We start from the raw sequence: 26,649 nt of genomic DNA on the forward strand, positions 1-26,649 counted from the left end.
CTTACATAGCCTTGTATATGGAGCCGAACCCAAATAATACTGGTTCTGGTGATTTTGCTCTAATTTGAGGACATTAGCTAATAGTTTATTTTTTCAAACTTAAATCAGTTTTGTTTCCTACATATAGCAACTCTGATAGTGCTGCTAATGTGTGCCTAGCAGTGGAATCCTGGTTATATGTACTTTTACAGGGGCAATAGAATCAACTAAAGTACTTCAATAAACATGATTGTGTGTTTGGTTTAGTGTCCATTGAATGGAGGTTTTCCACCATATTAAAAAAAGCATTGGTAAAACCACTAGGTCTCTTCTTTAAAATTCCGAGCTATTGACTAAGGCAACCTGTTGACACTGGAATGCGGACACATTAAGATGCATGCGCTTTGTTGGCTTTTAGTGTTGAAACAACTTTGCACATGGCTTCACTTCCTCATTTAAACTTGAGCACTGCTATAAAATGGGTCATTTTTCTTGTCCGCCCACATATCAGCACCTATTTACTAGGACAGTACCAAAAGCTCGGATAATTCTCTTCAACACAACAATCTTCTTATTTTTTACAGGGGAAATTTGTGGCTTCGGGGAAGAGTTTTCGTCTTTCAGTTTATTTTTTCAAAAATAGGAAGGTACACAGGTAAGAATCACAAATTATTACAAATAAATTTAAATCCAGCAATCCAAACACAATGTGATAATGTGCATAAAGTGTCATTTATTTGATTAATACGTTGTTTTGACATAATCTTTAAAGCCATATGTAGTCATTTTTATTCATTCATGTGGTTTGCTTTTAGCAACACATGAGCTTTGATTTGTGACCTATTTTTTTTTTTTGTAAGTAGGTGATTTCTCCTAGTATGTAACTCATTTTTTTTTCTTAACGTACTTTTACTGGCATTTTGTATTTAGCACATATAAAATCTGTATAAAAGTAAATTTACAATCCTAAAATTCAGTTACTTTCTTTTTCCCAAACTCATTATTAGTTATTGTCCTTATTGGTGTTGTCTTATAATCTCATATACAATCTCATATTGGTGTTGTCTTACAATAACTTATACAATCTCAGCATCAAGCATAGCACATCGTAGGCAAAAGTAAAAATCCAGTAATATGCTTACTCCATTTTTCATGGCAATGCTATCTAGTACATGCTCCAGTCTCACAGCTTTTGCTACCTTATTGAGATGGGTAGCCTTTCAACATCGGTCCTAGATACAAATACACCACTCATATTCAACACAAATGCTATTCTAATTACTTAACTCAAACCAAAAATTAAAAAGTGAGAAAAGAAACTTGTGCAGAAGAGTGATCCATACCGATAGAGCCTTAAGCGGGTCTCAGAGCAGTTAGTCCATAGGTGGGCCAGGGTGGGGTTCCCCCCACCCCCCAAATCATTGTCCATATCCACTCTCCCAACTGCCAGTTCCCTTACAGCTCAACAGTCTATGTGGTGTCGCCAACTCCTATCAGTTCCCTGGACACCCAAGGCAGCCTGTGCCTCCATGCTAGGTTACCTGTCCCAGCCCTCCCTCTTCACTACTCTTGCTCCCTGGCTTTTCCAATGTCTCCATCCCTTTCTTCCATTGCTCGGCTATTGGGCGCTACCTCATTCCCATGGCCTTTTCCTAGCTTAATACTCTGCCTTCTTCCCCAGCCCACGAGATGGCATCTTTATTCCAAGTTTCGAACTGAGGCCCACTTGCTGACTTCCATTCCATTGCTATTTTACGCTTAGGGAGTCCCAGTGCAAGATCTATCAATCTGTTCCTGACCATGTGTTTCGGTGGCCTAGGGTAAAGGCCCATTAAGCACACCTGTACCGTGGGTGGCCATACCCTACCTAGTGTGCTTTTAATCTTTGCTAACACAGCCTCCCAGAATGGATGTATATATAGACAGTCCCAGGACATACGTCCAAAAACCGTTTCTGGGTGAGCACATCTTGGACGTTGTCGTAATGCTCCCTGTAGGTCACATTAAGACGATGTGGTGTCATGTAAGACATGTGAATGATTAAATTGAATATTTTTTAAGTGTGTGTTCCTAGAAATCTTTTTGGGGGACAGCAAGGTCTTGCGCCCATCTGTATCCGTGAGTTCCCTACCCACAAGTTTTTCCCACTTCTCCCGCAGCCCACTCAAGGGGCAGAGGGACGCTGCTATTAGTGTGGCATAAAACCATATCACTAGATGTCTCACTGTGCTGAAGGTAAATAAGGCATGCAGCACAGGATGCATCTCTGGTTCCTCCCACCCTTTATCCCACAGCTGCGCAAATGTACGGGTCAGTGCTTCGTATTGCAGAAACTGTCCTGGGGGAAACCAGCAGCAGTCCATCCACTCCTTAAACAGGATCAATACTTTATCCAAATAGCAATCCCCAACGTTATCCAGCCCTGCTTCTGACCAGCGCTAATTGTTTGCTTCTAAATACAGACTGGGGATCACCGTGTGGCAATCGCACCAATGGTAACATGGATGTGTATTTAGAGGATTGCTGCACTTTACTCTGACACCTTTTCCTGGCCTGCATGGCTGTGTGTTGTAGTAACTAGCAGTATGGGGTATTCGTCGATGGTATGAGCAGTTTTGCCACCACTAGACTAGGGCAGGATCCCAGGTCAGCTAGACATGTGCCTTCCACATTCACTCCCTCTACCCATTGCGCCAACCACTGTAATTGGGCAGCCAACATATAATATACAAAATTCGGTACTCCCAGCCACCCCATGGGACGCTGCAGTGTCTTCAGGGACACCCTTGGGCGCCCGTCACCCCACACCAGGCCTCGTAGAAGGGTATTCAGCTGGTGAAACCAGCTTCTCGGCATAAGGTCCGGGAGAATGACAAAGTACAACAGCGGGCAGCATGGCCATTTTGGATAGAGAAATCCTGGCCATGATGGGCAATTGAAGAGTGCGCCAAAAGTGCACACATGAGCGAAGTGAACGCAGTGCTCTATTCAGGTTCCCTTCCTTCAAGTCCTCTAAGGAATGGAAAACATGTATACCCAGGGACTTCAATGTATCCTGAGCCCAGAGTATGCCAGTTGTCAAGGCCTCAGGTCTGGGCGAAATAAATAGGTCTTGGCTTTATTGACCGGGAGGCCCGAGAGCCGCGCTCTGCATAGCCATGGGGGGGCCCTGTGACAGCCTCCTCCAAATAGATCAACGGATCACCTGCATAAAAGGAGATGTTATGCTGTCGCCCCAAATTGCTAATCTCATCTCCTCCCTGTCGGATCCTCTCCACAAGTGGTTTTATTGCTAGGGCGAAGGGAAGAGAGGGGGAACCCCTGCTGGGTCCCTCAGGAGATCCGATATTGCCTAGAGATTGTTATGTCCGTTTTGATCCTTGCTCTGGGCATTAAGAAGCCACACCCAGTCTCTTTCCCCCTCCCCCCCCCCCCCGACTCCCCAGACCCATATGTAGCATTACCTCCAACAAAATACTCCCAGATAACTGTCAAAAGCTTTTTCCAAGTCAACTGACAGAACTGCTTCCTGTTGTTTGGTAGGCGCGTCCACGTGATAGTTGAGTCTGCGGAGATTATAGGAAGTACTGCGAGAGGGAATTAATCTGTTCTGGTTGGGGTGAACTAGGGATCGCATGTGTGGGAAAAGCCTACCCGCCAGTACTTTACTTAGGATTTTAACATCCGAATTAAGCATGGAGAGAGGCCTGTAATCCACCACTCCAGCAATTGGTTTCTTGGTCTTTGGGAGCTGGAACGCAGTTTAGGTGGAACTGGGCAGTTCCCCGCGCTCATATGCCTCGGTATACAACTTGACACGGTGTGGCGCAAGCGGGTCGGCAAACCTTTGGTAGAATCCCGCCAGTAGGCTGTCTGGCATCGAAGTTTTGCCTGGTGCCAGCGCCGAGATGGCTTCCTTGATTTCTTGCAGATTTATTGGATCTCCCAACTCTTCCCGTGCTGGTTCATCCACAGTGTGGAGCGGCAATGGGACCAGGAAGCCTTTAATGTTCGGCAGGTGAGCCTCTGCCGGAGCTGCGTATAGATGTTCGTAGTATGCGTGAAATGAGTCCTTAATTGCGCCCGGGTCGCGAGTGATATCTCCCGTATCCGCCCCAAGCTGCGTAATTGGGATCCCTCCTTTCCCTCCCATGCTGCGGTTCGATTAACCTTGCTTGCATTCGGCCAGCTTTCCCTTCCTTCCTCTGTACCCTATCCAGGTATTCCTTATGGTTGTGAAACCTTAGTTCATAGTTATATCTCTCGTGCATTTCCTGCAGGGATAAGTGGGCAGTGTCCTCCGTTCCCTGAGCGTTGTCTAACCTACATATGTTCACCTCTAGGTCTAAAATTTCCTGACTGAGTTCCCTGTGCGCCCCAATCGTGTGGCCCCTTACAACTACCTTGAACGCCTCCCACTCCACTTAAACAGAGGATGCTGTATGAGCTTTGATGGGAAAGTATGTTTCTAAAAGCGTGTGTAGTGATGCACGACCAGGAGCATCCTCCAGTGCTGACTGGTTTAGTTTCCACGTTGGAATCGGGGGTCGTCTCCCTGGAAGTTGGTGTCCTTCCTCTTTTTATCTATAAATACATTTGCTCATTCTGTTCATCTTCTCTGTCCCCTCCACGTGGTAGGCCGTCGAGCCCTTCTCATGCCCACCTGTTTTACTTATGATTACCTTCAAACGACAAGTTGTACTCCTGTAATTAGACTGCAGGGCTTGCCCATTTCACTGACAGGCTGCTTGCCTATTTTGACTGTTTTTCCCATTAAAGATTTAAATCCTTTTGCATACAGTAATGTTCCGATTCCTCAAGCGTGTACATATAATTCTCCTGGTATAAATACTTTGACACTTTTGTAGCTTATTTGTGAACTTATTCCAGAAATTATTTGTACTGGATATGTGACCACCAGAACATAACGCAATATTCAATATTAGCCTTCAACAATAATATGCTGAGTTGTAATATTACTTTGGGTGTGAGTGAGGGATTGGTTTAAAACTAAAGAAAGGAAAGTCTGGAATGAGGCTTCTCAAATTTTCACATCGTCTCCTCTGCTTCAGGAACACTAAAGCAGATCTCCTTCACCTGCAAGTCTGTTAATCTTAAATTATTTATTTTCCCTATACTTATATTGTCTGATTTGTGGGCACTATATCACATATAATTGTTTTCTTTTAAGATTGTGTCTCAAAGTAGTAGAAGTGTTCCAAGGTTGCTGATTTGTCCTCCATTGTAGCTATGTTCGTCTATTTGAATTTAGATATTTTCTTTTCAAGGTTTCCCTTAAGTGCAGCAAATAAGAAAGGCAATAACAACACCTTTACCTGTGTGGCATGCCATCCTAAAGAAGACTGTATTGCTACGGGTCACGAAGATGGTAGAATTCGGCTTTGGTAAGTTTCTTACATGATCTAATAGGCTTTAACTGAGTCTTGGCTGCAGTTTCTTATATTGGCTTTGCCTTTAGCTAATGCTGGGATAGGAATGTTGTTTTAGTTTCCGTTGAAGCTGTTAACTATTTACAGTCTACATGGCCTTGGGTTTGATGCAACATGGTTTCCTGCATTAGGCCTAAATTCAACAGCAGCAAACAATCCTAGAATTTACATCTGAATTGTGAAATCCTGTCTGAAGAATTTACAATATCTGACAGAGTTCTACATTAGCACATATGCATTTTTCACACATATAACTACATAACGTCAGTTATAAACCTTAATAAGAAAATGTTTACATGCAAAAGTGTGATGCCCCATGACTAAATTTCCACATTGGTTTCCTCTATCTAAGATTTAGACATTTGATGAAAACTATGCCAATAGGTTTAGTGTCTCAGCCCACCACACACCTCACCTTTGGCACATGGTATGTGGCAAATGTGTGAAATGCTGTCCTATTTTGCTCTGTAAAATGTCAAGCAATTCTGGTGAACACTTCCATAGCTGAGGTCATTAAACTGCTGATTTGATGTTTTTAGTGATTAATATATTTTCCTCAGTTTCACTGACTTATGTGGCAGCCTTAGTCTAGTGTCTAGGTTTTCAACCATTAAGTTGTGTTTTTTGACAGATCAATTTGAGAACTGTTCTTGGGGGCGTTGAATGAAAATCTGTAGTAATTAGAAAATATTGTTTATTACTGCTGTCCCAGGGTGGCCAGTATGTGTGTACAATTAGATAACCAAGTTACTGCTTCTGAGTAAGTCAACTCTTTATGTGCAGCATTTAAGGCTTGCTTTAGGTAGTAGTAGATAACCAGTACTTGGCTGCTACATGACAAAGTAAATAACACATAATAGACGAAATGCCCTGGCATTGTTAAAATGGAACTATATGTAAATATACTGAATTAGGTTGAACAAGGGCGCTACATTGTTTTCAGCATTAAACCTGTTATCTCATAGATAACTTTCTGAAACCTCGTAGCTGGTTTTTACTTAAGGGAGTAGCTATCAGAATAGTCAGTGGATAAAACATAATACTCATAATGAGTACTATTCTATAGTTTTTACTACTCCCCATGCCAGATTGGGCAGCACGATGTGCGTGAAGCCGGATGCGGAGTTCAGCAAACAGCCTTCATTGTCTTAGGCTCCAAAACCTATTACTCCAAAGTAAAAGGGGGCTAACGTATGGACGGAGCTGGTCTTGCCCGCTTTAAAATATGTTAAAGGGGACAAAAGACTGGAGTGGACTAGCACTGACAAAGTTAAGGGTGCTAAACATCAGAAATCCTCATCTTAGAACAGGTAGTGTGAATCTCTAGAACTGTGAGAGCCAAATAGTTATTGCAACCATTTGTGAGGTATGACTGCAGCCAAGGGCAGATTAAGCCAAAAGTGTGGATAAACATTGTTTCCCAAGTAAGGTTGTTTGGAGGCACGATTTTGACTCCCAGATTTTGTCGGGATGTTGGGAACTTTGCTGGCCCACCAGTTGTTTCTCATGCAGGAAAGCATTTTCACTTTGTCTCGTGATGCTGGTTAGTATACAGCATTGGCTGCTGTATGGTCATGGCTTCGTGCCACATGTTCTCTGAGGTGTTTTAAACAGAGTGCTGCAGTTAACAGGTCCTCGCCTAGGTGTTTGCTCTTTGAGGAATGGAGGTGGGTTTGGTTACCCCTCTCTTTACTCTAGCATTGCTTTCTCCATCCAGATGGTCACACATCAACATTGCTTCATGAGTTCAAACTTGTTTGCTGTTTTTGAACTAGAAAATGACTTCCAGATTTGCAGCATAGCCCGAATCCTGCACCTGGCAATACAGGTGCTCTACCATTTTAGAATGTCATTGAAGGAATGAGCTCCTATGCTGTGAAAGGTGCCATCAGACTGAGATCCTGTGTGCAATTTGAAAGATGAACTGAAGTAAATGAGCTAGTAATTTGTTTTCAAAACTCTAGCCTAAAGTATGTGTATGGAATGTAAAAAATTGTTTATGTAAGTTTACTTTTTTTTTTATAAAGTGCCACATTTTGAAAGAGAAACCCCATCAATTAACAGCTTTTCTTTTTGGTAAACTTCACTTACAGGTGACGTGTGTGAAATTCACAAGCTTTGCACAACTCCTTTTCTCTTGACTTGACTTTTGGGACCTTTTCCCCATTTATTATAAGCTTTTAAAAACAAACCTCTACCTGGATGAATTACTTGGTAACCATTCTTTTGTTTCCAGGAGAAACTTTCATCACAAACAGGAATACACATTTTCTTCCCTCCACTGGCACCATGACCGAGTGATTGATGTTATCTTTTCAACGGAAGGTAAACATTGTTTGTTTTTAGTAATTGAATAATTTAACTGGCGTAATTGTCTTAAACTAGGTTTCTGGCTTTGGGAACGGAATGGTTTTCCTCCAGGCCGATCGTTTGACTTCTTGATGTGAAGGGAAAATCACAAGGGCTCTTGGACCATCTGGTTGCATTTACACATGATGATTATAGATAATTTTTTGATTTATGGTGGGTGACTTACTAGTTAGATCTCATGGTAGATGTAGGAAACCTTCAATTGCGTAAAACTGACAACTGAGGTTTTTTTTTTAGCTATGATCATTTTACAATGGCTTACTCATTTTGCATTTACAAATACTACAGTAACACACAAGTAATGAAATAACGTTATTTTAAGGGAAAAGGCTGAACAAAAATGTCTTGCACTGGACAGTGGGAAAACTTGTGTTGAAAGTTTGTTTTATCTATTGTGATTTGGTCCCAAGTAGAATGAGGTTAAGAATGATTCCTGTACCACACTTCTCAAGGCAGTGAGTGTTTTTCTATATTTCCTTCATGTCTTCTTCAAATTCCATCCCAAGTGTGACAGTACACTTGTGATGGAACTTACAGAGCTCTGGCATTATGAGCTAGTGTGGGGGTGAATTACTTTATTGCACATGTAATAGGGCCTTCATAATTTGTTTGAAGCTTCACTTTCGCTGATTTGAGCATATGCTACCTTAGCTGGCATTATATAACCTTACATGTAGTGCATTTCTGCCTTTCTGAAATCTGACCTACTTTTTTTCCTCCTCTCACAGGCACCAGCTTCTTGAGCGGTGGTATTGAGTCTGTGCTGGTTCAGTGGCGTTATGGAGCAGAAATTGAGAAAGAGTTCCTTCCACGACTGGGAACAGCTATTGAACATATATCTGCCTCACCAGATGGGGCTCTTTATTGCACCTCACACTCTGATAACAGTAAGCTTAAAACTCTAGAAATGGCTACACTAAAAGACTTAGCCAAAATGTTTGTTTTAGATGTAAACAAAACCGTTTGGAACCAGTCAGATGCTGGCCAGTACAACTGGCTGGTTCGAGGCATGTGGGCTGCTAAATTCATATCTATTGCATAGATCGCCGCCTAGTGTTGGGTCCGGATGATTGCACATTGTTGTCCTGGAAGAGTCTTCGAAGTATCACGAGATAGGTGGCTCCTCCCCTGGACTACAGTGCGCATGGGCATCGACTCCATCCCCAGATTGTTTTTTTCCGCCATTGGGTTCGGATGTGATTTCGACGTCTCCTGTTCAGAATCGATAATACAATTTCTTTAAGGCCAAAAGGCCTTCTTTACTTCGTCTGTATTGTTCGCGTTCGGTCTCGTGTGTACTCCAACTCTTCGAGTCGGATATCTGAGGAGTCGGGTGACTCTTCGGTCATCGAGGCCCTGTCGACGCAGCAAGACCCAGACGACGCTACGATGGAACGGAGCCCGTTCAAGTACTGCCCCGTGTGTGGATCGAAGTACCCACACATCGACGTGCATCCGGTATGCAACAAGTGCCTGTCGCCGGACCACAACAAGGCCAACTGTATGGCCTGCTCAAGATTCAGGTCGAAAAAGACGCTCCAGATTAGGCGCGTGGCGCGCCTCGAGGCCCAGCGATCGGCACCGGCGCCGGCAGATATCTTTGGCGACCCCGAAGCAGACGAGCAAGAGCTTCAACTGCAGATCTCACCTACATCGGCGGAGGTCGAGGCCAACTACGGAGTACCCGTTGAGGACCTGGACCTAGACGAATACGTCGAGGAGGTAGGGGACGACGAAGAAGTTTATGGGGCCGTGGAAGATAGCTCGGAGGAAGAGCTATGCCCCGTACGTACAATTACTAAGGCTCAGGTCACGGGATCGCCACACGGCCTTACCCACGACCCTACTCCTCAGTCCTCGGCCCCGCCTCCTGGCCCGGCTACAGACATACCAGCGGAGCCTCCACTATGCAAACCGAAACCATCGGATTCGAAAACAACAAAGATGGCCGACAAACCATCGACATCGAAGACGTCGGGGTCTACATCGAAACCATCTTCTTCGGAGCCCTCGAAGCCGAAGAAGGCTGTCGAACAGGCTAAGGCACAGAAAGGGGTCAAGGAGGCCGGCTCGAAGAAGGTCGTCGAGCCAGTGTCGACTAAGGTGGTCGAGTCGAAGTCGAAGAAGACGGTCGACACACCTTCAACCAAGACTGCCGCACCGACAGGCAAACGTACAGTCGAAGCGAAGTCATCGAGGGGCACCGAGCCAAAGTCTGGAGCCTTGACGCAGTCAGATAAATCTGATGCTCCAAAGTCTGCGACGACTAAGGCCGGGATGGTCAAGCAGAGCGCAGCTGTCGAAGGTGCGTCCGCGCCTCCGCCACCCAAGGAAAAATCATCGACGCTCGGCTCTTCCCCTGCGGGTGGACAGAGGTCGTCGGTCGGATCATCGAAGCCGTCCGCTTCTTTTACCAAGCAAGTCTCGGACTCCCTGAAACGGTTAAGAGACAAAGCGTCGGAGCCGACCACACCTTCGGTACCGAAGACCAGTGTTCCACTGAAGAAGCCTTCCATGCCGATCCTCTATACGCTACCACCAAAGGTGGCGCCGAAGGCTTTTGCACCTCGTACGGTGCCCGAGGACTCGGAGCCATTGAGGCAGACTCAGCTTAGCGGAGGCTTTGGTCGACCACCTTTGTCTGACGAACAAGGGGAGCATTTTATCGACGCCAACACGGGTAGATTAACGCTCTACAAGAGGAAAATTACATCCCAGCCTGTGGAATCATATGTAATACCTCTAAAGAAGAAAAGGCCTGCACCAGACACGCCAGAACTTGTTGAACACATTCCACAACGGCCTAGGCGGAGTCCTACCCCTTCACCCACTTGCTCACATGGAGATGAGAATGAACAAGATCAGGGGTATAACTTCCCAGACAATACTGACCCTGATGCGCAGCAGGACTCATGGGGAAACTCTGGTGATCAGGGGGACCAGGAGGGGGTCGGTGACCCACAGATGTATGGGGTGAAAACTTCTCCAACTGAAGACTCTGCGGCGTTTAATGCTTTAATTGAAAGGGCGGCTGCAAACCATAAGGTGGAGATGCATGCCGACCCTGTGGAGGTTGACTTTTTGTTTGATACTTTCTCAGCATCAGAAAAGACTGTGAAAACACTTCCAATGCTTAAGGGGGTTCTCAAGCATGCCACGGACATTTTTAAGGAACCCACCAGAGCGAGGGTTGTGAACCCACGCATTGAAAAAAAGTACAGGCCGGCACCTGGGGACCCTACTTACATACGTGGCAGTTGCCTCGAGACTCTTTGGTGGTCTCAAATGCCCGCAAGAGGGCGAATTCGCAGACGACGGGTGAAGCTCCTACCCCGGACAAAGAGTCAAAAGTGCTGGAGGCAGGGGGCAAAAGGGTGGCTGCGCAGGCGGCCAACATATGGCGCATATCTAACACACAAGCCCTATTAGCCAGGTATGATAGGGCACACTATGACACCTTAGAGCGGCTCTTACAACACCTTCCAGACCAGTTTAAAGAAGGAGCTGAGACGCTAATACAAGAGGGCAAGCTCATTTCTAACGCTGCAATTAAATGTGCGCTAGACGTGGCAGATACAGCAGCGAGAGCAGTCAACACAAGTGTTATGTTAAGGCGTCAGGCATGGCTCCGCATCTCAGGGTTCAAGCCAGAAATACAGACAACTATCCTCAACCAGCCCGTCAATCCGGACAGACTGTTTGGGCCGGAGGTTGACACCACCCTCGAGAAGATCAAAAAAGATACTGAGACGGCTAAGACCATGGGGGCGCTTCAGTCTCAGCAATTCAGAGGAAACCCTTTTCGTCGCTCAAGTGCGCGGGGTACTACCAGAGGACACTTGGCACAGCAGTCACATTTCGGCAGAGGAGGCGCCCAAGCCTCGTACCCGAAACAGAATAGAGGTGGTTACAGAGGCAACAACGCCAAAGGCAGAGGCAACAATAGTTCCCGTTCCTCTGCTGCCAACAAACAGTGACTCTCTGTCCCTACCCCCCGACCATCCAACACCTGTCGGGGGGAGACTCCAGCAGTTCCTGCCAGTCTGGACGTCCCATCACCACAGAGAGGTGGGTGAGGAAACTTATCCAGTTCGGCTATTGTTTGGAGTTAACGTCCACTCCACCCAACATACCCCCAAGACAACGACCTATGTCAGCAGAGCACTTGCACTTATTGCAGCACGAGGTTCTTGTAATGCTGCACAAAAGGCGCAATAGAGCTTGTGCCGGTGGAGGAAGAAGGCACAGGGGTGTATTCCCTGTACTTCTTAATCCCAAAGAAGGACGGCTCGCTCAGACCCATTCTGGACCTACGCCCCCTCAACCTGTACATACTCTCAGAACATTTCCACATGTTAACACTGCAACAGGTTCTTCCATTGTTAAACCAGGGAGACTTCCTCGCAACCTTGGACCTTAAGGATGCTTACTTTCACATACCACTTCACCCATCCCACAGAAAATACCTCAGGTTCACCATACAAAACAGGCATTACCAGTTCAAGGTCCTACCCTTCGGAGTGACCACTGCCCCCAGGGTGTTCACAAAGTGTCTGGCGACTGTGGCGGCGCACCTCAGGAGACAAAACATACATGTCTACCCTTACCTAGACGACTGGCTCGTTCAAGCAAAGTCGGAACAGCAGTGCGCCGCAGACATGTCCCACACGATTCACCTCCTTCACAGTCTGGGGTTCTCACTGAACTATCCAAAGTCGCACCTTCAGCCAGCCCATGTGCGGCAGTATCTAGGTGCGACAATAAATACTTTGACTGCTACCGCTCAGCCGAACCAGGTGAGGATCGACAACATCCAGTCGCTCATCCAAAGGTTCAGACCGCAACACTCGCTCCCAGCGAGAGTGTTTATGCAGTTGATAGGCATGATGGCCTCCTGCATCTTCATAGTCCCGCACGCACGGTTGCATATGCGTCCGCTCCAAGAATGCTTGGCGCATCAGTGGACACAGGCTCAAGGACAATTGAAAGACCTAGTGTTGGTGACCGGTCGGGCATACAGCTCTCTGCATTGGTGGAATCCACACAACCTTTGCAAGGGCCGACCATTCCAAGAGCCTGTGCCGCAGATCATCATGACAACGGACGCTTCTCTCCAGGGATGGGGAGCCCATGTGCTCCACTACACGGTGCAGGGACTATGGACGACACAGCAAAAGAAGATGCACATCAACTATCTGGAATTGATGGCAATCTTCATGGCACTCAAGTCCTTCAAGGTACATCTGTGCAACAAAGTCGTGTTGATCCGGACGGACAACATGACTGCCATGTACTATATCTAGAAGCAGGGGGGTACGCACTCTCCACAGCTGTCTCATCTGGCTCAGAGCATGTGGAAGTGGGCCATTCAGAGGAACATTTTCCTCATGGCGGAACACCTCCCGGGCAAGGACAATCAGATGGCGGATCTGCTCAGCAGGTACAGCCATCAAATGCACGAGTGGGAGATACATCCATCAGTACTCCGCCCGTACTTCCAGCAATGGGGTCATCCAGAGATAGACCTGTTTGCCACTAGGGAAAACGCAAAATGCCAAAGCTTTGCTGCCAGGTTCCCTCACCCACAATCGCAGGGCAATGCGATATGGATGAACTGGTCAGGCAGATTTGCGTACGCTTTTCCCCCAGCACCTCTAATACCGCTGGTGGCAAGAAAGCTAAAGCAACACTCGATGACACTCATCCTGGTTGCTCCAACGTGGGCACGCCAACCATGGTACACCACGTTTCTAGAACTCTCCGTGGTACCGCATCAAAGGCTGCACCTCACACCCAGACTTTTGACGCAGAACCATGGCGACATTCAGCATCCAGATCCGCACCAGCTCAATCTGGCGATCTGGCTCCTGAGGTCTTAGAATTTGGCTACCTTAACCTGCCTCCAGAATGCATGGACATCATCAGGGAGGCACGTAAGCCCACTACAAGAGCTTGCTATGCGGCAAAATGGAAGCGGTTTGTCATTTATTGTACAGCACATAAAATACACCCGCTAGATGCATCCATTCCTAACATCATCTGCTATTTGTTGCATCTTTACAAATGCAACCTAGCGTACGCTTCCATTAGGATACACTTATCCGCCATAGCGGCTTATCTTCAAAACAGGCAGCATCTCTGTTTTCAGAGTGCCTGCCATCAAAGCTTTTCTAGAAGGGCTGAAGCGGGTCATTCCTCCCAGGACCCCACCCGCTCCAGTATGGAATCTCAACGTGGTCCTCACTAGGCTGATGGGCCCGCCTTTTGAGCCTCTACATTCGTGTGAGGTTCAGTTCTTGACATGGAAAGTGGCTTTCCTCATTGCTATCACGTCTCTAAGACGTGTTAGTGAGCTACAAGCGCTCACAATACAAGAGCCATTTATTCATGTCCATTCAAACAGGGTAGTGCTCCGCACTAACCCCAAGTTCCTTCCAAAGGTGGTGTCACAGTTTCATGTCAATCAGACGATTGAACTGCCCGCATTCTTTCCAAACCCAGAAACAGTAGCGGAAAGAATGCTCCACACGCTGGACGTTAAAAGGGCATTAATGTACTACATTGACAGAACACAACACTTTAGAAAGACACAGCAACTTTTCGTTGCCTTCTCAGCACCGCACAAAGGCAACCCTATTTCCAAAGCTGGAATAGCCAGGTGGGTCGTTAAATGTATTCAGATTTGTTATCAGAAGGCTAAACGCACTTTAACGGTCCCCCCCAGGGCGCACTCCACACGCAAGTTGGGGGCCTCCATGGCATTCCTAGGTAACATTCCTTTGGAAGACATTTGTAGAGCAGCCACGTGGGCTACACCACATACATTTACCAAACATTACTGTGTAGATGTGCACTCCAAACAGCAGGCAGCTGTAGGACAGGCTGTTCTCAAAACTCTTTTTCAGACTTCTGCAGCTGGCACGGGCGGCCGCCGCAAATGAGGGGACTGCTATGTATTCTATGCAATAGATATGAATTTAGCAGCCCACATGCCTCGAACTGAATATGCTACTTACCAGTATTCATCTGTTCTTGGCATGTAGGGCTGCTAACATTCATATCGCCCACCCTCCTGCACGGCGCCTGTAGCAGCTGCAGATTACTTCTTGCATTTCATCACTAGCATGGACATCATTTCTACTATCGCACTCCATCTTTGCCACAATGGCTAAAAACAATCTGGGGATGGAGTCGATGCCCATGCGCACTGTAGTCCAGGGGAGGAGCCACCTATCTCGTGATACTTCGAAGACTCTTCCAGGACAACAATGTGCAATCATCCGGACCCAACACTAGGCGGCGATCTATGCAATAGATATGAATGTTAGCAGCCCTACATGCCAAGAACAGATGCATACTGGTAAGTAGCATATTCATTAGAAACTAAATAGCCAGCCCACTTTCTTTTCAACACCCTCATATTAGTGATAATCGCTTTAATTTCAGTTGGTATTAAGCGATGGGTCACTACATGTGGATGGTATTTTACATTCTTAAATCAAAAGTATTTAAAACCAGAAACTTCATATTTGGTTCAGTGTAATCCCACACTTTGCAAACCTTGGTCATTAATTGTTATTGGTAGGCCTTTAGTGCTTCCTCAGGTTTAGGATATTTTCAGAAGCTTTGAACTTACATGTTCATATTTCACACAGGAAGAGCTGTAGGTAGACAAAGTGAAGTCACAATGTATCTGGTACACTGCAATCTAAACTTCGGCCTATGTTCCCGAACATACTCATTTGTGAAGATACAGCCTTAGCTTCATGAGTACACCAGTTGTTCACCGTTTTCAAAGAACTGTACAGAATTCTTGTTGCTTCATTGCAGCGCCACATTTCTTTCAGTATGTGTGCCAATGAGCTTCAAAGGAGTCATACTCTTTCCTTTGCAGAAAAAGACTGTTCGAGGCATATGAGCTGCAGATTCTACACTTTGCATTAGATCGCCACCTGGTGTTGGGCTTGGATGATTGCATGTTGTCGTCTTGTAAGAAGTCTTTGTACTCACGAGAGATGACTTCTCCCTTGGACGATAGTGCGCATAGGCATCGGCTCCATCCTTAGATTGTTTTTCCGCCACTGGGTTCGGATGAAACTTTTCCGCTCTGGTTTTAAATATACTTTTCAAGTAATTTGACGCATAAAAATGTCTTCAAACTTCACCAAACAACGTTTGATACCAATAAACATCGACTAGACTTCGTCAGCTCGATTCCGGTTGTTGACACGGGCCGTTGGGCCTACCCACGCCGTGAGGCCTACACCTCATGGAAAGGACGCCATTCAAAAGATGCCAGAGTGTGGAGCAAAATTTCCACACAGTGACCATCACGAGGTCTGTAACCTGTGCTTATCGCCAGATCAGGACGAATCCAGCTGCACAACCTGTGCATCCTTTCGATCGAAAGACCATTCAGGATCGGAGGGCCCATCGACGCGACATGCAGAGATCAACGCCAGAACCAGTGGATATCTTCGAAGGTCCATGTGTCCTGGAGGAAGATTCCAATGATCTCCAGATCGTATCCGAGGCAGATGACTCCAATGACTCCATATCTTTGGGTCAACGCGTGAGTACCACTGCCCCTACCCCAGCCCAAAAACCAAAATCGAAGGCAACGGTCAATACTCCTCCTGCGGGGCCCAGTCGAGACCGATAAAAACACTTTGAAAGCCCCGCCATCAAGCCCGGCTCCGAAGAAAATAACGAAGCCTTCCAGTAGCTCCATACCGAGCAAACCGCATGTGCCGATACCACCTGCTCCCTCGGCACTGAAACAAAAAAGTCCCAGTTCTGAAAAACACTCCAAAACCGTCGACTCGGAGAGACAAAGCGACTCCGAAAACAACAAAGACTGTTTCCGATGCCCCGAAAACAGCTTCCACTCCGAAGCCAATACCCTCGATGCCGAAACAAACCAAGCCTGCTTCCGATCCTTCCAAGTCCATGAAACAGGCTTCGGCTCCAAAGACCATACCTTTGGTGCCACAATCTACGCCAAAGGACTCCACATCGGCTCCTAAGGCTAAAGACAAGCAACAAACTGGTTCGGAACCGAAAAGATCGGCGCTGAAGGCTGTGCCTCGAGAAGAGGAGCTTTTCCAACCAGATCCTTTACAAAAAAGGATCTACATTGATCCAATAACAGGACATGTTTCCACCCTACCACACAGGAAGAGGAAGACGGATACAGCACCTACACCTCCAGTGCCTGTCAAGAAGGACTGCCACATCTCCTAGGCACCCTTCTTCTCCTGAATCTCCTTCCCCTGCTCTTCCTTCAAACATTTCACCTCCAAATTCTCCTCTTCATTCTCCACAACATACACCTCCTCAGGATGTTGATGATGAGTATAGCATGGTGGGAGGGAGAGACCCATATGACCCTTTTCCCTACCCGACAGGTTCACCAGACTGGGAGTATCCAAACCCACAGGATGTACCAGATATTCCTGTCCCACATCCATCTAAACCTTCTCCTCAAGTAGACCATATTGGGTTTGGACACTTAATTAATAGGGCTGCCATCTATCACAATGTCACCATGCATTCAGATGAGGCAGAGGAAGGTTTTTTACTAGACACTTTTAAACACTCCCAAAAATCTGTGCAAATACTGCCAATGATTAAAGGAGTCATTAAACATGCACCAGAAGTGTTTAAAGATCCTGTAAGAGCTACAATCATAAACCCAAGGATAGCGAAAGTACAGAGCAGCTCCTGGTGATCCTGCCTACATTGATGGACAGCTGCCCTTGGACTCCCTACTAGTTTCAAACGCTAGGAAAAGAGCAATGTTCGAGGCATATGAGCTGCAGATTGTACACTTTGCATTAGATCGTCACCTGGTGTTGAGCTTGGATAATTGCATGTTGTCATCTTGGAAGAAGTCTTTGTAGTCACGAGAGAGGTGACTCTTCCCTTGGACGATAGTGTGCATGGGCATCGGCTCCATCCTTAGATTGTTTTTTTCTGCCACTGGGTTCGGATGCAACTTTTCCGCTTGGGTTCGAAAATCTACTTTTCAAGACTCCGACGCGCAAAACTTTCTGAAAACAAACTTTAACTTCAATATAAATAAACTCGACCTCATTATTTCGATTCCGCTCGTCGACGCGGGCCGTTGGCCCTACCCACGTGGTGAGGCCTACAACTCATGGAAAAGACACCATTCAAAATATGCCCCGTGTGTGGAGCAACATTTCCACACAGCGACCATCACAAGGTGTGTAACCTGTGTATCACCTGAACACGACGAGTCGAGCTGCACAGATTGTGCGACCTTTCGATCCAAGAAGACCATTCGAGAACGGAGGGCCCGTCGAGGCGACATGCAGAGATCAGCTCCGGAACCGGTGGATATCTTCGAATGTCCATGTGTCCCCGAAGAAGATTCCGATCTCCAGATGGTATGGAGTCATCGGAGGTGTCTGCCTCGGATACAATCAGGTCAACGTGTGAGTATGACTGCCCCTACCCCAGCCCAAACACCTAAACCAAAGGCTAAGGTTAAACTCCGCCTTCGGGGCCCAATCGAGACCGAGACATTGCTTCGAAAGCCCCACCATAGAGCCCGGCTCCGAAGAAAGTATTAAAGGCTTCCGGTAGCTCCATACCGAGCAAACGTGCTGATACTACCTGCTCCCTCTGCACCGAAACCGAAGATGTCCCGGTTCCGAAAAAGACTCGGAAACAGTCGACTCCTAAAGACAAGACGGCACCGAAACCAATGAAGCCTGCTTCCACCCCAAAATCTTCGGTGCCGAAACCCACAAAGCCTGCTTCCGATGCCTCCAAGCCCTCGAACCAGGCCTCTACGCCGAAAACAATACCTTCGGTGCTGAAAGGTACGCCACAGGACTATACAACAACTCTTAAAGCTAAAGACAAGCCGAAACCAGGCCCGGAGCCGAAAAAATTGGCGCCGAATGAAATTTCTTAAGAAGAGCTTTTTAGACCTGATCCTTTGCAAAAGAGTATATACATAGATCCAGAAACAGGACATGTTTCCACCACACCACACAGGAAGAGGAAGTCGGATACAGCACCTACACCTCCAGTGCCTGTTGAGAAGGACTCTGCCACATCTCCTATGCACCCTTCTTCTCCTGTATCTCCTGCTCCTTTTCTCCCTTTAAACATTTCACCTCAAAATTCTCCTCCTCGTTCTCCACAACATACACCTCCTCAGGATGATGATCAGTATAGCATGAGGGGAGGGAAAGACCCAGATGACCCTTTTCCCTACCCAACATGTTCACCAGACTGGGATTATCCAAACCCACAGGATATACCAGATATTCCTGACCCCCATATATATATCCATCTAAACCACCTCCTCCAGAAGACCATATTGGGTTTGGACACTTAATAGGGCTGCCATCTATCACAATGTCACCATGCAATCAGATGAGGCAGAGGAAGATTGTTTACTAGACACCTTTGAACAATCCCAAAAATCTGTGCAAATCCTGTCAATGATTAAAGGAGTCATTAAACATGTACCAGAAGTGTTTAAAGATCCTGTAAGAGCTAGAATCATAAACCCAAGGATAGAGAAAAAGTACAGAGGAGCTCCTGGGGATCCTGGTTACATTAAAGGACAGCTACCCTTACACTCCCTAGTAGTTTCAAACGCTAGGAAAAGAGCAAATTCCCAAACATCAGGCGAAGCACCACCTCCTGATAAAGAATCAAAGATCATAGATGCTTCAGGGAGAAGAATAGCTGCCCAAGCTAGCAATGCATGGCGCATTGCTAACACACAGGCCCTTCTCGCAAGATACGACAGGCCTCACTGTGATCAGCTAGAGAAGCTCTTACAAGATCTACCTGACCAATATAAGGCACAAGCAGATGACCTCCTACAAGAGCGTAAGCCTATATCAAATGCCTCCATTAAATGTGCACTAGATGTAGCAGACACTGCATCCAGGACAATAAACACCAGTGTCCTCCTTAGACGTCCCACGTGGCTACGCATTTCAGGATTCAAGCAAGAGGTACAGACTACTATCTTAAATCAACCATTCAACCAACAACAATTGTTTGGTCCAGAAGTAGACACAAATCTTGAAAAAATGAAAAAAGACACTGACACAGCAAAGTCTATGGGAGCTCTGCAATCCACTTAAGCAAGAGGCTCCTTTCGTTGCTCCTTCTACAGAGGAGGCTCCAAACAAGCTGGAGCAGACAATTCAGCTTCCTTTAAAACAAATACACAAGCTTCCTCTAATAAAGGATACTTTAGAGGGGGGGCTACAGTGGTAATAATAAGGGAAGAGGTCGAGGTAACAACAACAATCGACCCTCTTCCACCACTAAACAGTGACTTCCTTCAGCTCCCCCAAAAGCAGATTAACACAGTTCCTACCTGTCTTGAATTCCCTCACAATTGACAAGTGGGTAAGACCGATTATCCAATAAAGCTCTAGCTTATCCCAGTCCAGCCAGAATACAGAGCATTCAAACCTTAGTCACAAGGTTCCAAAACCAACACACTCTCTCAGCCAGTGTTCATGCAATTAATAGGCATGATGGCATCTTGCATTATTATTGTACCATATGCAAGACTGCAGATGCGCCCATTGCAGGAATGTCTAGCACATCAGTGGAATCGGGCACAAGGACAACTAACAGACCTGGTGTTAGACAGCCGCACACGTCGCTCTCTGCAGTGGTGGAACACACTTGTTGTGAGTCGAGCGGTAAGGTAGTACCAGAGGACAGTGTAAAGCATTTGTTGTACGCACTCAGTCAGCAAAAGGTTTCACACACTCAAAGACTGAACTCCAGGCCAATTGTTTTTATATCAAAAGATATTGTTTTATTTCTAGAACCAACAGGTATCAAAAATATACTGTTCTCAATATGAGAGGTCTCAGATGAGTACTTTGCAGAAAGGCAATAAACTTTGTAAAGACAATAGGTACAGGGGTTGCAGTAGGCAACCTAATTCTACACACAATTTATGTTCTCCAATGGGAGAAAATTCAGGTTGCAGGTAAAGTACGATCTCGTTACTTTTGTAATCCAGTACTGGTCTCCTGGGGCCAGCACTGGGGTCTCAACTCAAAACAGGTCAGTAATTACGTTCCAGTATTTCGTATGATTTTTAAAGAATATTTCTAGTTTTCAAAAGTAGACAGAAGAAATTTCATAGAAAAGCAGACAATGGATTCCTATGGAGAAAATACAGGTTGCTAGTAAACCCGCTAGGGGTTACTTTGCGGTTCAGTACTGGGCTACTGGGTATAGTACTGGCTCCTCTCCTGATCACAGGTGAGTATTTTGGAATTCGGATGATTTTTTTATAAATATTTTACGTTTACTTAGAGTTTTCAAGTCAAACCAGTCAATGTTATTCAACGGCAGGTAAGTGAGTTACCGGTTTCCTGGTGAGTACTCGACTGGTGAAGTTGTGGTTCTGGGCATAGACTCTGGGGTCCCCCAGTGTCAGGTAGGTACAGTTGGTTCACCCTCAGCGGCGCAGGGGTGGCCGGGTGCAGAGGTAGTAAGGCCCAATGTTATCCAATGTGGGACAGGGGTCCTCGGTTGATGGCTGCTGGCTAGCAGGCCACGGGGCTGTGGGAGCTGGGCTCCTTGTCACTTGCTTAGGACAAAGGGGGAAGCAGGATAGGACAAAGGTGGCACAGCCAGCGGTACTCGGGCGGCTGGGTGCAGGGTGCTTTTGAGCCGTCGGGCGCTCAATGTTATCCAATGGAAAAGGTAAAAAGGGAACAAATGCTGCAGGCTGGGGGGCGGAGACTCTCCAGGGGTGACCAGCACCTCGAGAGGTAAGTTGGGATCTTGGAGCACAGGTGGGTACCCCAAAGGGAGGCACAGGGGTCTGTAGGGCACCGGGTGCAGGGTTGTCTTTGGGTGTCGGAAAACGTACCCTCAGCTGGTCGCGGTTGGGGGGGGGGCCCTGGTTCTGCTCCTGCAGGCGTAGTCTGGTTCGTCAAGGAGGATCTTCGGGCACTGGACTTCGGGTCCCAGTTGCCGGGGGGGACGTCTTTGTGGTCTTGGATCTCGCGGGCCGGGCTCGGCGAGTGCAGAGTAGGCTGGTGCGGAGCTTCCTGGCTGGCACCAGGGGGGTTGTTGCCACATAGCCTCTGCTGATAGGAGCCCTCTTCTTTAGGAGGGTCAAGGCAGGCAGGTCCTCTGGGTGTCCCAAGGTTGCTGTCCGCAGGAGTCGCCGGGCTTTAGGCAGGAGCAGGTTCCAGGATCGACAGGCCGGTAGGGCTGGGGCCAAGTCAGTTGTTGTCATCCTGTAGTTAGCAGGTGCGCGGCGGGTCTTCTTCTTGATCGTCTTTCTTCTTTTGGTATCGGGATCTGAATAAGGAAGGTTCACGGAGCCCCTAAATACTGAATTATGGGGCGTTACAGGTAGGGCAAGGGCAGGGACCAATGGGTCCCTGTCCTGGGGTGGGTACACCCCCTAGCCTGCTCCCCTCCTGTGGGAGGGGGCAGGAGCCTAGCTGTGATTGGGCAGGGCTCCCCATCTTCAAGATGGCCGGAGCCCGGGGTCGTGCTTCACCTCGTCTCCCCACCTGAGGGGTGGGGTTGGCATAGGCTGGCACACCCCCTTCCTGATGTAGTTTTTCCCGCCAGTCTTCCCGCCAGAGTGGGGGTCGGAACTGATGGGGGCCAGTTGCTGGGTACAGAAAATGGTCTGGAGAAGCTCACAGAGGCGGTATGCCTTTGAAGCTTCCCCTGCCCATCCTGGGGAAGGAGACCTAGCACCTCGCCCAGGATGTGCATTGTTGCAGGCCCAGGAGAGCGGGGGCTCTCCGCCCAGGGGTTCAGCAACATGTCTGCTGTGCGGCAGCCGCAGCAGCCACTCAGCCCAGACGTGGATTGTAGGTTAGGTTTTGAGGGGGCATCTCTAAGGTGCCCTCTGGTGCAGTTTACATTAAATCCCACACTGGCATCGGTGCGGGTTTAATGTGCTGAGAAGTTTGGTACCAAACTTGTCAGTCTTCAGTGTAGCCATTATGGTGCTGTGGAGTTCGTAATGACAACCTCCCAGCACCATATACTCTTAATGGCATCACTGCACTTACAGTGCCCAGGAATGGCCCTGGGTACTGTAGGGGCACAGGGCTCATGCACCTGTGCCCACACCTCTGGCATAGGGCACCCAGCAAGAGGGGTGACTGAAGTATGCCAGAGCAGTGGGTTCTGTGGGCATGGCACACAGGGATGTGTGCCATGTCGACTCTTGGTTTAGTTCTGTACTTAGATACTCAGCCTGCGAAGGCAGTTTGTGGGTGTCAGGGTACAGGGCCCCTGAGGGTGGTACAATAAGTACTGCAGTCCTCAGGGGTCTTCTCTGGTCACCATGCCCCTGGGTACCATTTACTAGGGGCTGATAGGTGGCCAGAGATGCCAGTTGGGTTTAGTTTCAACACAGTTTTAGGGAAGGAACACAGGCCCTGGGTACCTGGTTGGCAGGAACCCAGGGCACACTCAGTCAAAGCACATCAGCAGTTCAGAAAAAAGTGGGGGCATATCAAGGCACGAAAGTTGGCACTTTCTCACACTTATCCAGAGGGTGGCCGTTCCTCGAGCCTGTTCCACAGATAGTACTGACAACAGACGCATCCCTTACAGGATGGGGAGCACAACTGCTACACCACACAACTTGAGGAAAATGGACCCGTCAACAAAAAGTGCTCCACATCAATGACCTAAAGTTGCTAGTGATTTTCATGGCACTAAAGTCCTTCCAAGTGCACATACGGAACAAAACTGTCTTAATCCGGACGGACAACAAGACAGCCATGTACTACATACAGAAACAAGGAGGCACACATTCCCTGCAACTGTCACAGCTTGCACAAAACATTTGGAGATGGGCCTTTCCACAAAACATATATCTGGTTGCAGAACACCTTCCAGGAGTTCACAATCGGATATCCGATCTGTTAAGTCGACAGACACAACAGATTCACGAATGGGAACTACATCTGCAAGTTCCTCAAACATTCTTTCACAAATGGGGTCATCCAGACATAGACCTGTTTGCCACACACAAACGCAAAATGCCCAACCTTCGCTGCCAGGTTTCAACACCTGTTGTCCAAGGGCAATGCGATATGGATGAACTGGTCAGGAAGATTTGCGTACGCTTTTCCCCGCTAATACCACTAGTGGTACGCAAGCTCAGACAACAGTCTCTCAACAGTCTCTCAAACTAATCCTTGTAGCTCCCACATGGGCACACCAAATGTGGTTCACCACACTGCTAGAACTCTCTAGTTCCACACCAAAAACTGTCTGAACCATGGAGACATCAGGCATCCAGATCCAAGTCAACTGAATCTGGCGATCTCGCTCCTGAAGTCTTCGGGTTTGGTTACCTTAACCTGCCACCAGACTGTATGAATATCATCAAAGAAGCCAGAAGACCTACTACTAGAGCTTGCTATGCTGCTAAATGGAAAAGATTTGCCATTTACTGCAATAATAATCAGATTGATCCTTTAGATGCTTCCATACAAAATATTGTCTGTTACCTTCTCCATTTACAAAGATGTAATCTGGCTTACTCATCTATAAGATTACATCTTGCAGCCATTGCCGCATATCTTCAAAACAGACTACATATGTCGTTGTTTAGAGTTCCAGCAATAAAAGCTTTTATGGAAGGATTAAAAAGAATTATTCTTCCTAGGTTACCACCCTCTCCGGTGTGGATCCTAAACATTGTTCTTACCAGGCTCATGGGACCTCCTTTTGAACCTTTACACAAATGTGAACTACAATTTCTCACATGGAAAACAGCTTTCCTCGTTGCTATTACCTCTCTTAGAAGAGTTAGTGAGATTCAAGCTTTCACTATACAAAAACCTTTCTTACAATTCACCGTAACAAGGTGGTTCTAAGAACTAATCCTAAATTCCTTCCTAAAGTAATCACTCCTTTTCATCTAAACCAATCTGTTGAATTATCAGTGTTTTTTCAGAACCCAGACTCGGTAGCAGAGAGAGCTTTACACACACTAGACATCAAAAGAGCTCTTCTCTATAACATCGATAGGACCAAGTCCTTTCGCAAAACAAAGCAACTATTTGTAGCTTTCTCTCCACCACATATAATAATAATCCACATTTGTAAAGCGCACAATCACCCGTAAGGGTCTCTAGGCGCTGAGGGCCGTCGGGAAGATTAAGCGAGCTATTGCCCAGAGTCACATGGTGCTGGGCTAACCTGACGCCTGAGCCGGGGATCGAACCCTGATCCCCAGATTCCAGCGTCAGTCACCCTGGCCGCGGCGCCACACCTCTCCATAAAGGCAATCCCATTTCTAAATCAGGAATTGCAAGATGGATTGTTAAATGTATACAAATATGCGATCACAAAGCAAAACGCACATTAACAGTTCCTCCTAGAGCGCACTCCACACGCAAACTAGGAGCCTCCATGGCTTTCTTAGGAAACATTCCTCTACATATTGTGTTGATGTGCAAGCCAAGCAGCAAGTTGCAGTAGGCCAAGCTGTCCTTAAAACTCTTTCAAACTACTGCAACAGACACAGGTGACCACCGCTAAGGGAGACACTGCTGCACAATCGATGCAAAGTGTACAATCTGCAGCTCGTATGCCTCGAACGGAAAATGCTACTTACCAGTATGCATCTGTTCTTGGCATGTAGAGCTGCAGATTTGTACACACCCTCCCGCCTCCCCGGGACCTGAACCTGTATCTGTTACAGTTTTATCTTAATTCGATATACACGCATGGACATCCTTTCTTTCTACTGACTCCATCATTTCCCATCATGGCGAAAAACAATCGAAGGGTGGAGCCGATGCCCATGCGCACTATCATCCAAGGAAGGAGTCACCTATCTCGTGACTACAAAGACTTCTTCCAAGACGACGACAACATACAATCATCCGAGCCCAACACCAGGTGGCGATCTAATGCAAAGTGTAGAAATCTGCAGCTCTGCATGCCAAGAACAGATGCATACTGGTAAGTAGCATTTTCCCTCCTCATTCTAGGGATGAACACCAATTAACACCTATTGCCTGGCTCTATAGGCAATCCAAAATCTTTGAGTAAATCGTGTGCCCTCAAATAAGGTTTTTAAACCAGTTCTTTGCATCTTTGTCTCTAACCAATTTGGTTCCATCACTAGCCATGCTAGAAGGACAGTCCTTCTATTCTCAGAGTTCCTTGAACCATATATGTGCGTCATTATCTTTCTTTGTCTTTTTTTGATATCATGTACAGTACTCTTAATAAGCCCGTTGTGGCTTGTACAGGTTCTTCCCTCCACAACCTGTAGTGCTTGACAGTTTTCTCTTTTGCATAATGTGAAATAAGAAATTTCACCGGTGTAATTTATAAATTACGCCCATGCCGGTTATAAACAAATTACATTGTTATCAACCGAGAACACTTGCTGAATATTTTCACTTTAAACACAAACAATCTAAGTTCTCGGATAGATGATGTATGGATCATCACAAGTCTTGTACAAAGAACACTTTCAATGTTTGAGCGCTATCAAATCCATTATTGTGATTCATAATTTGAGTTGTTTGCTTGTGTGTTTTTGGTGTGCCCCTGTTCTTCGAAAAGAGTTGCATGGACAATAAATGTCCTTTCGGACAGCTGGCATGTTATCATGTTATTAATATATTTCAGCACTTTTATGAAGTTACTATATTCAGCTGTTCAACTATGTATTTTTGCCCACAGAGATCATGATCATTCAGCCCAATCTGAGGGTTTCATCAGTGATCCAGGGCCTGGTGAAAGGTAGGTAAAATATTGACTGGGCTCGTCACCTAATTTCGTTCACAGAGTAAACATATGACAGGTTTGTCTTGTC

The 26,649-nt window shown here is 46.7% G+C and overlaps 1 protein-coding gene across 2 annotated transcripts in view; it reads left to right on the forward strand.

Annotated features, from left to right (window-relative positions):
* Positions 1-26,649, forward strand: part of WDR75 (WD repeat domain 75) — a 165,106-nt gene that overhangs the window by 42,037 nt on the left and 96,420 nt on the right. For both annotated transcript variants that reach the window (XM_078680360.1, XM_078680361.1), the window contains exons 6-10: positions 564-634; positions 5,268-5,384; positions 7,666-7,754; positions 8,528-8,686; positions 26,517-26,576. In XM_078680360.1, the coding sequence (XP_078536486.1) occupies positions 564-634; positions 5,268-5,384; positions 7,666-7,754; positions 8,528-8,686; positions 26,517-26,576 (496 nt within the window). The remainder of the gene's footprint in view (positions 1-563; positions 635-5,267; positions 5,385-7,665; positions 7,755-8,527; positions 8,687-26,516; positions 26,577-26,649) is intronic.

This window comes from Lissotriton helveticus, chromosome 3_1 (assembly GCF_964261635.1).
Source record: "Lissotriton helveticus chromosome 3_1, aLisHel1.1, whole genome shotgun sequence".
In the NCBI taxonomy this organism is placed as follows: Eukaryota; Metazoa; Chordata; class Amphibia; order Caudata; family Salamandridae; genus Lissotriton; species Lissotriton helveticus.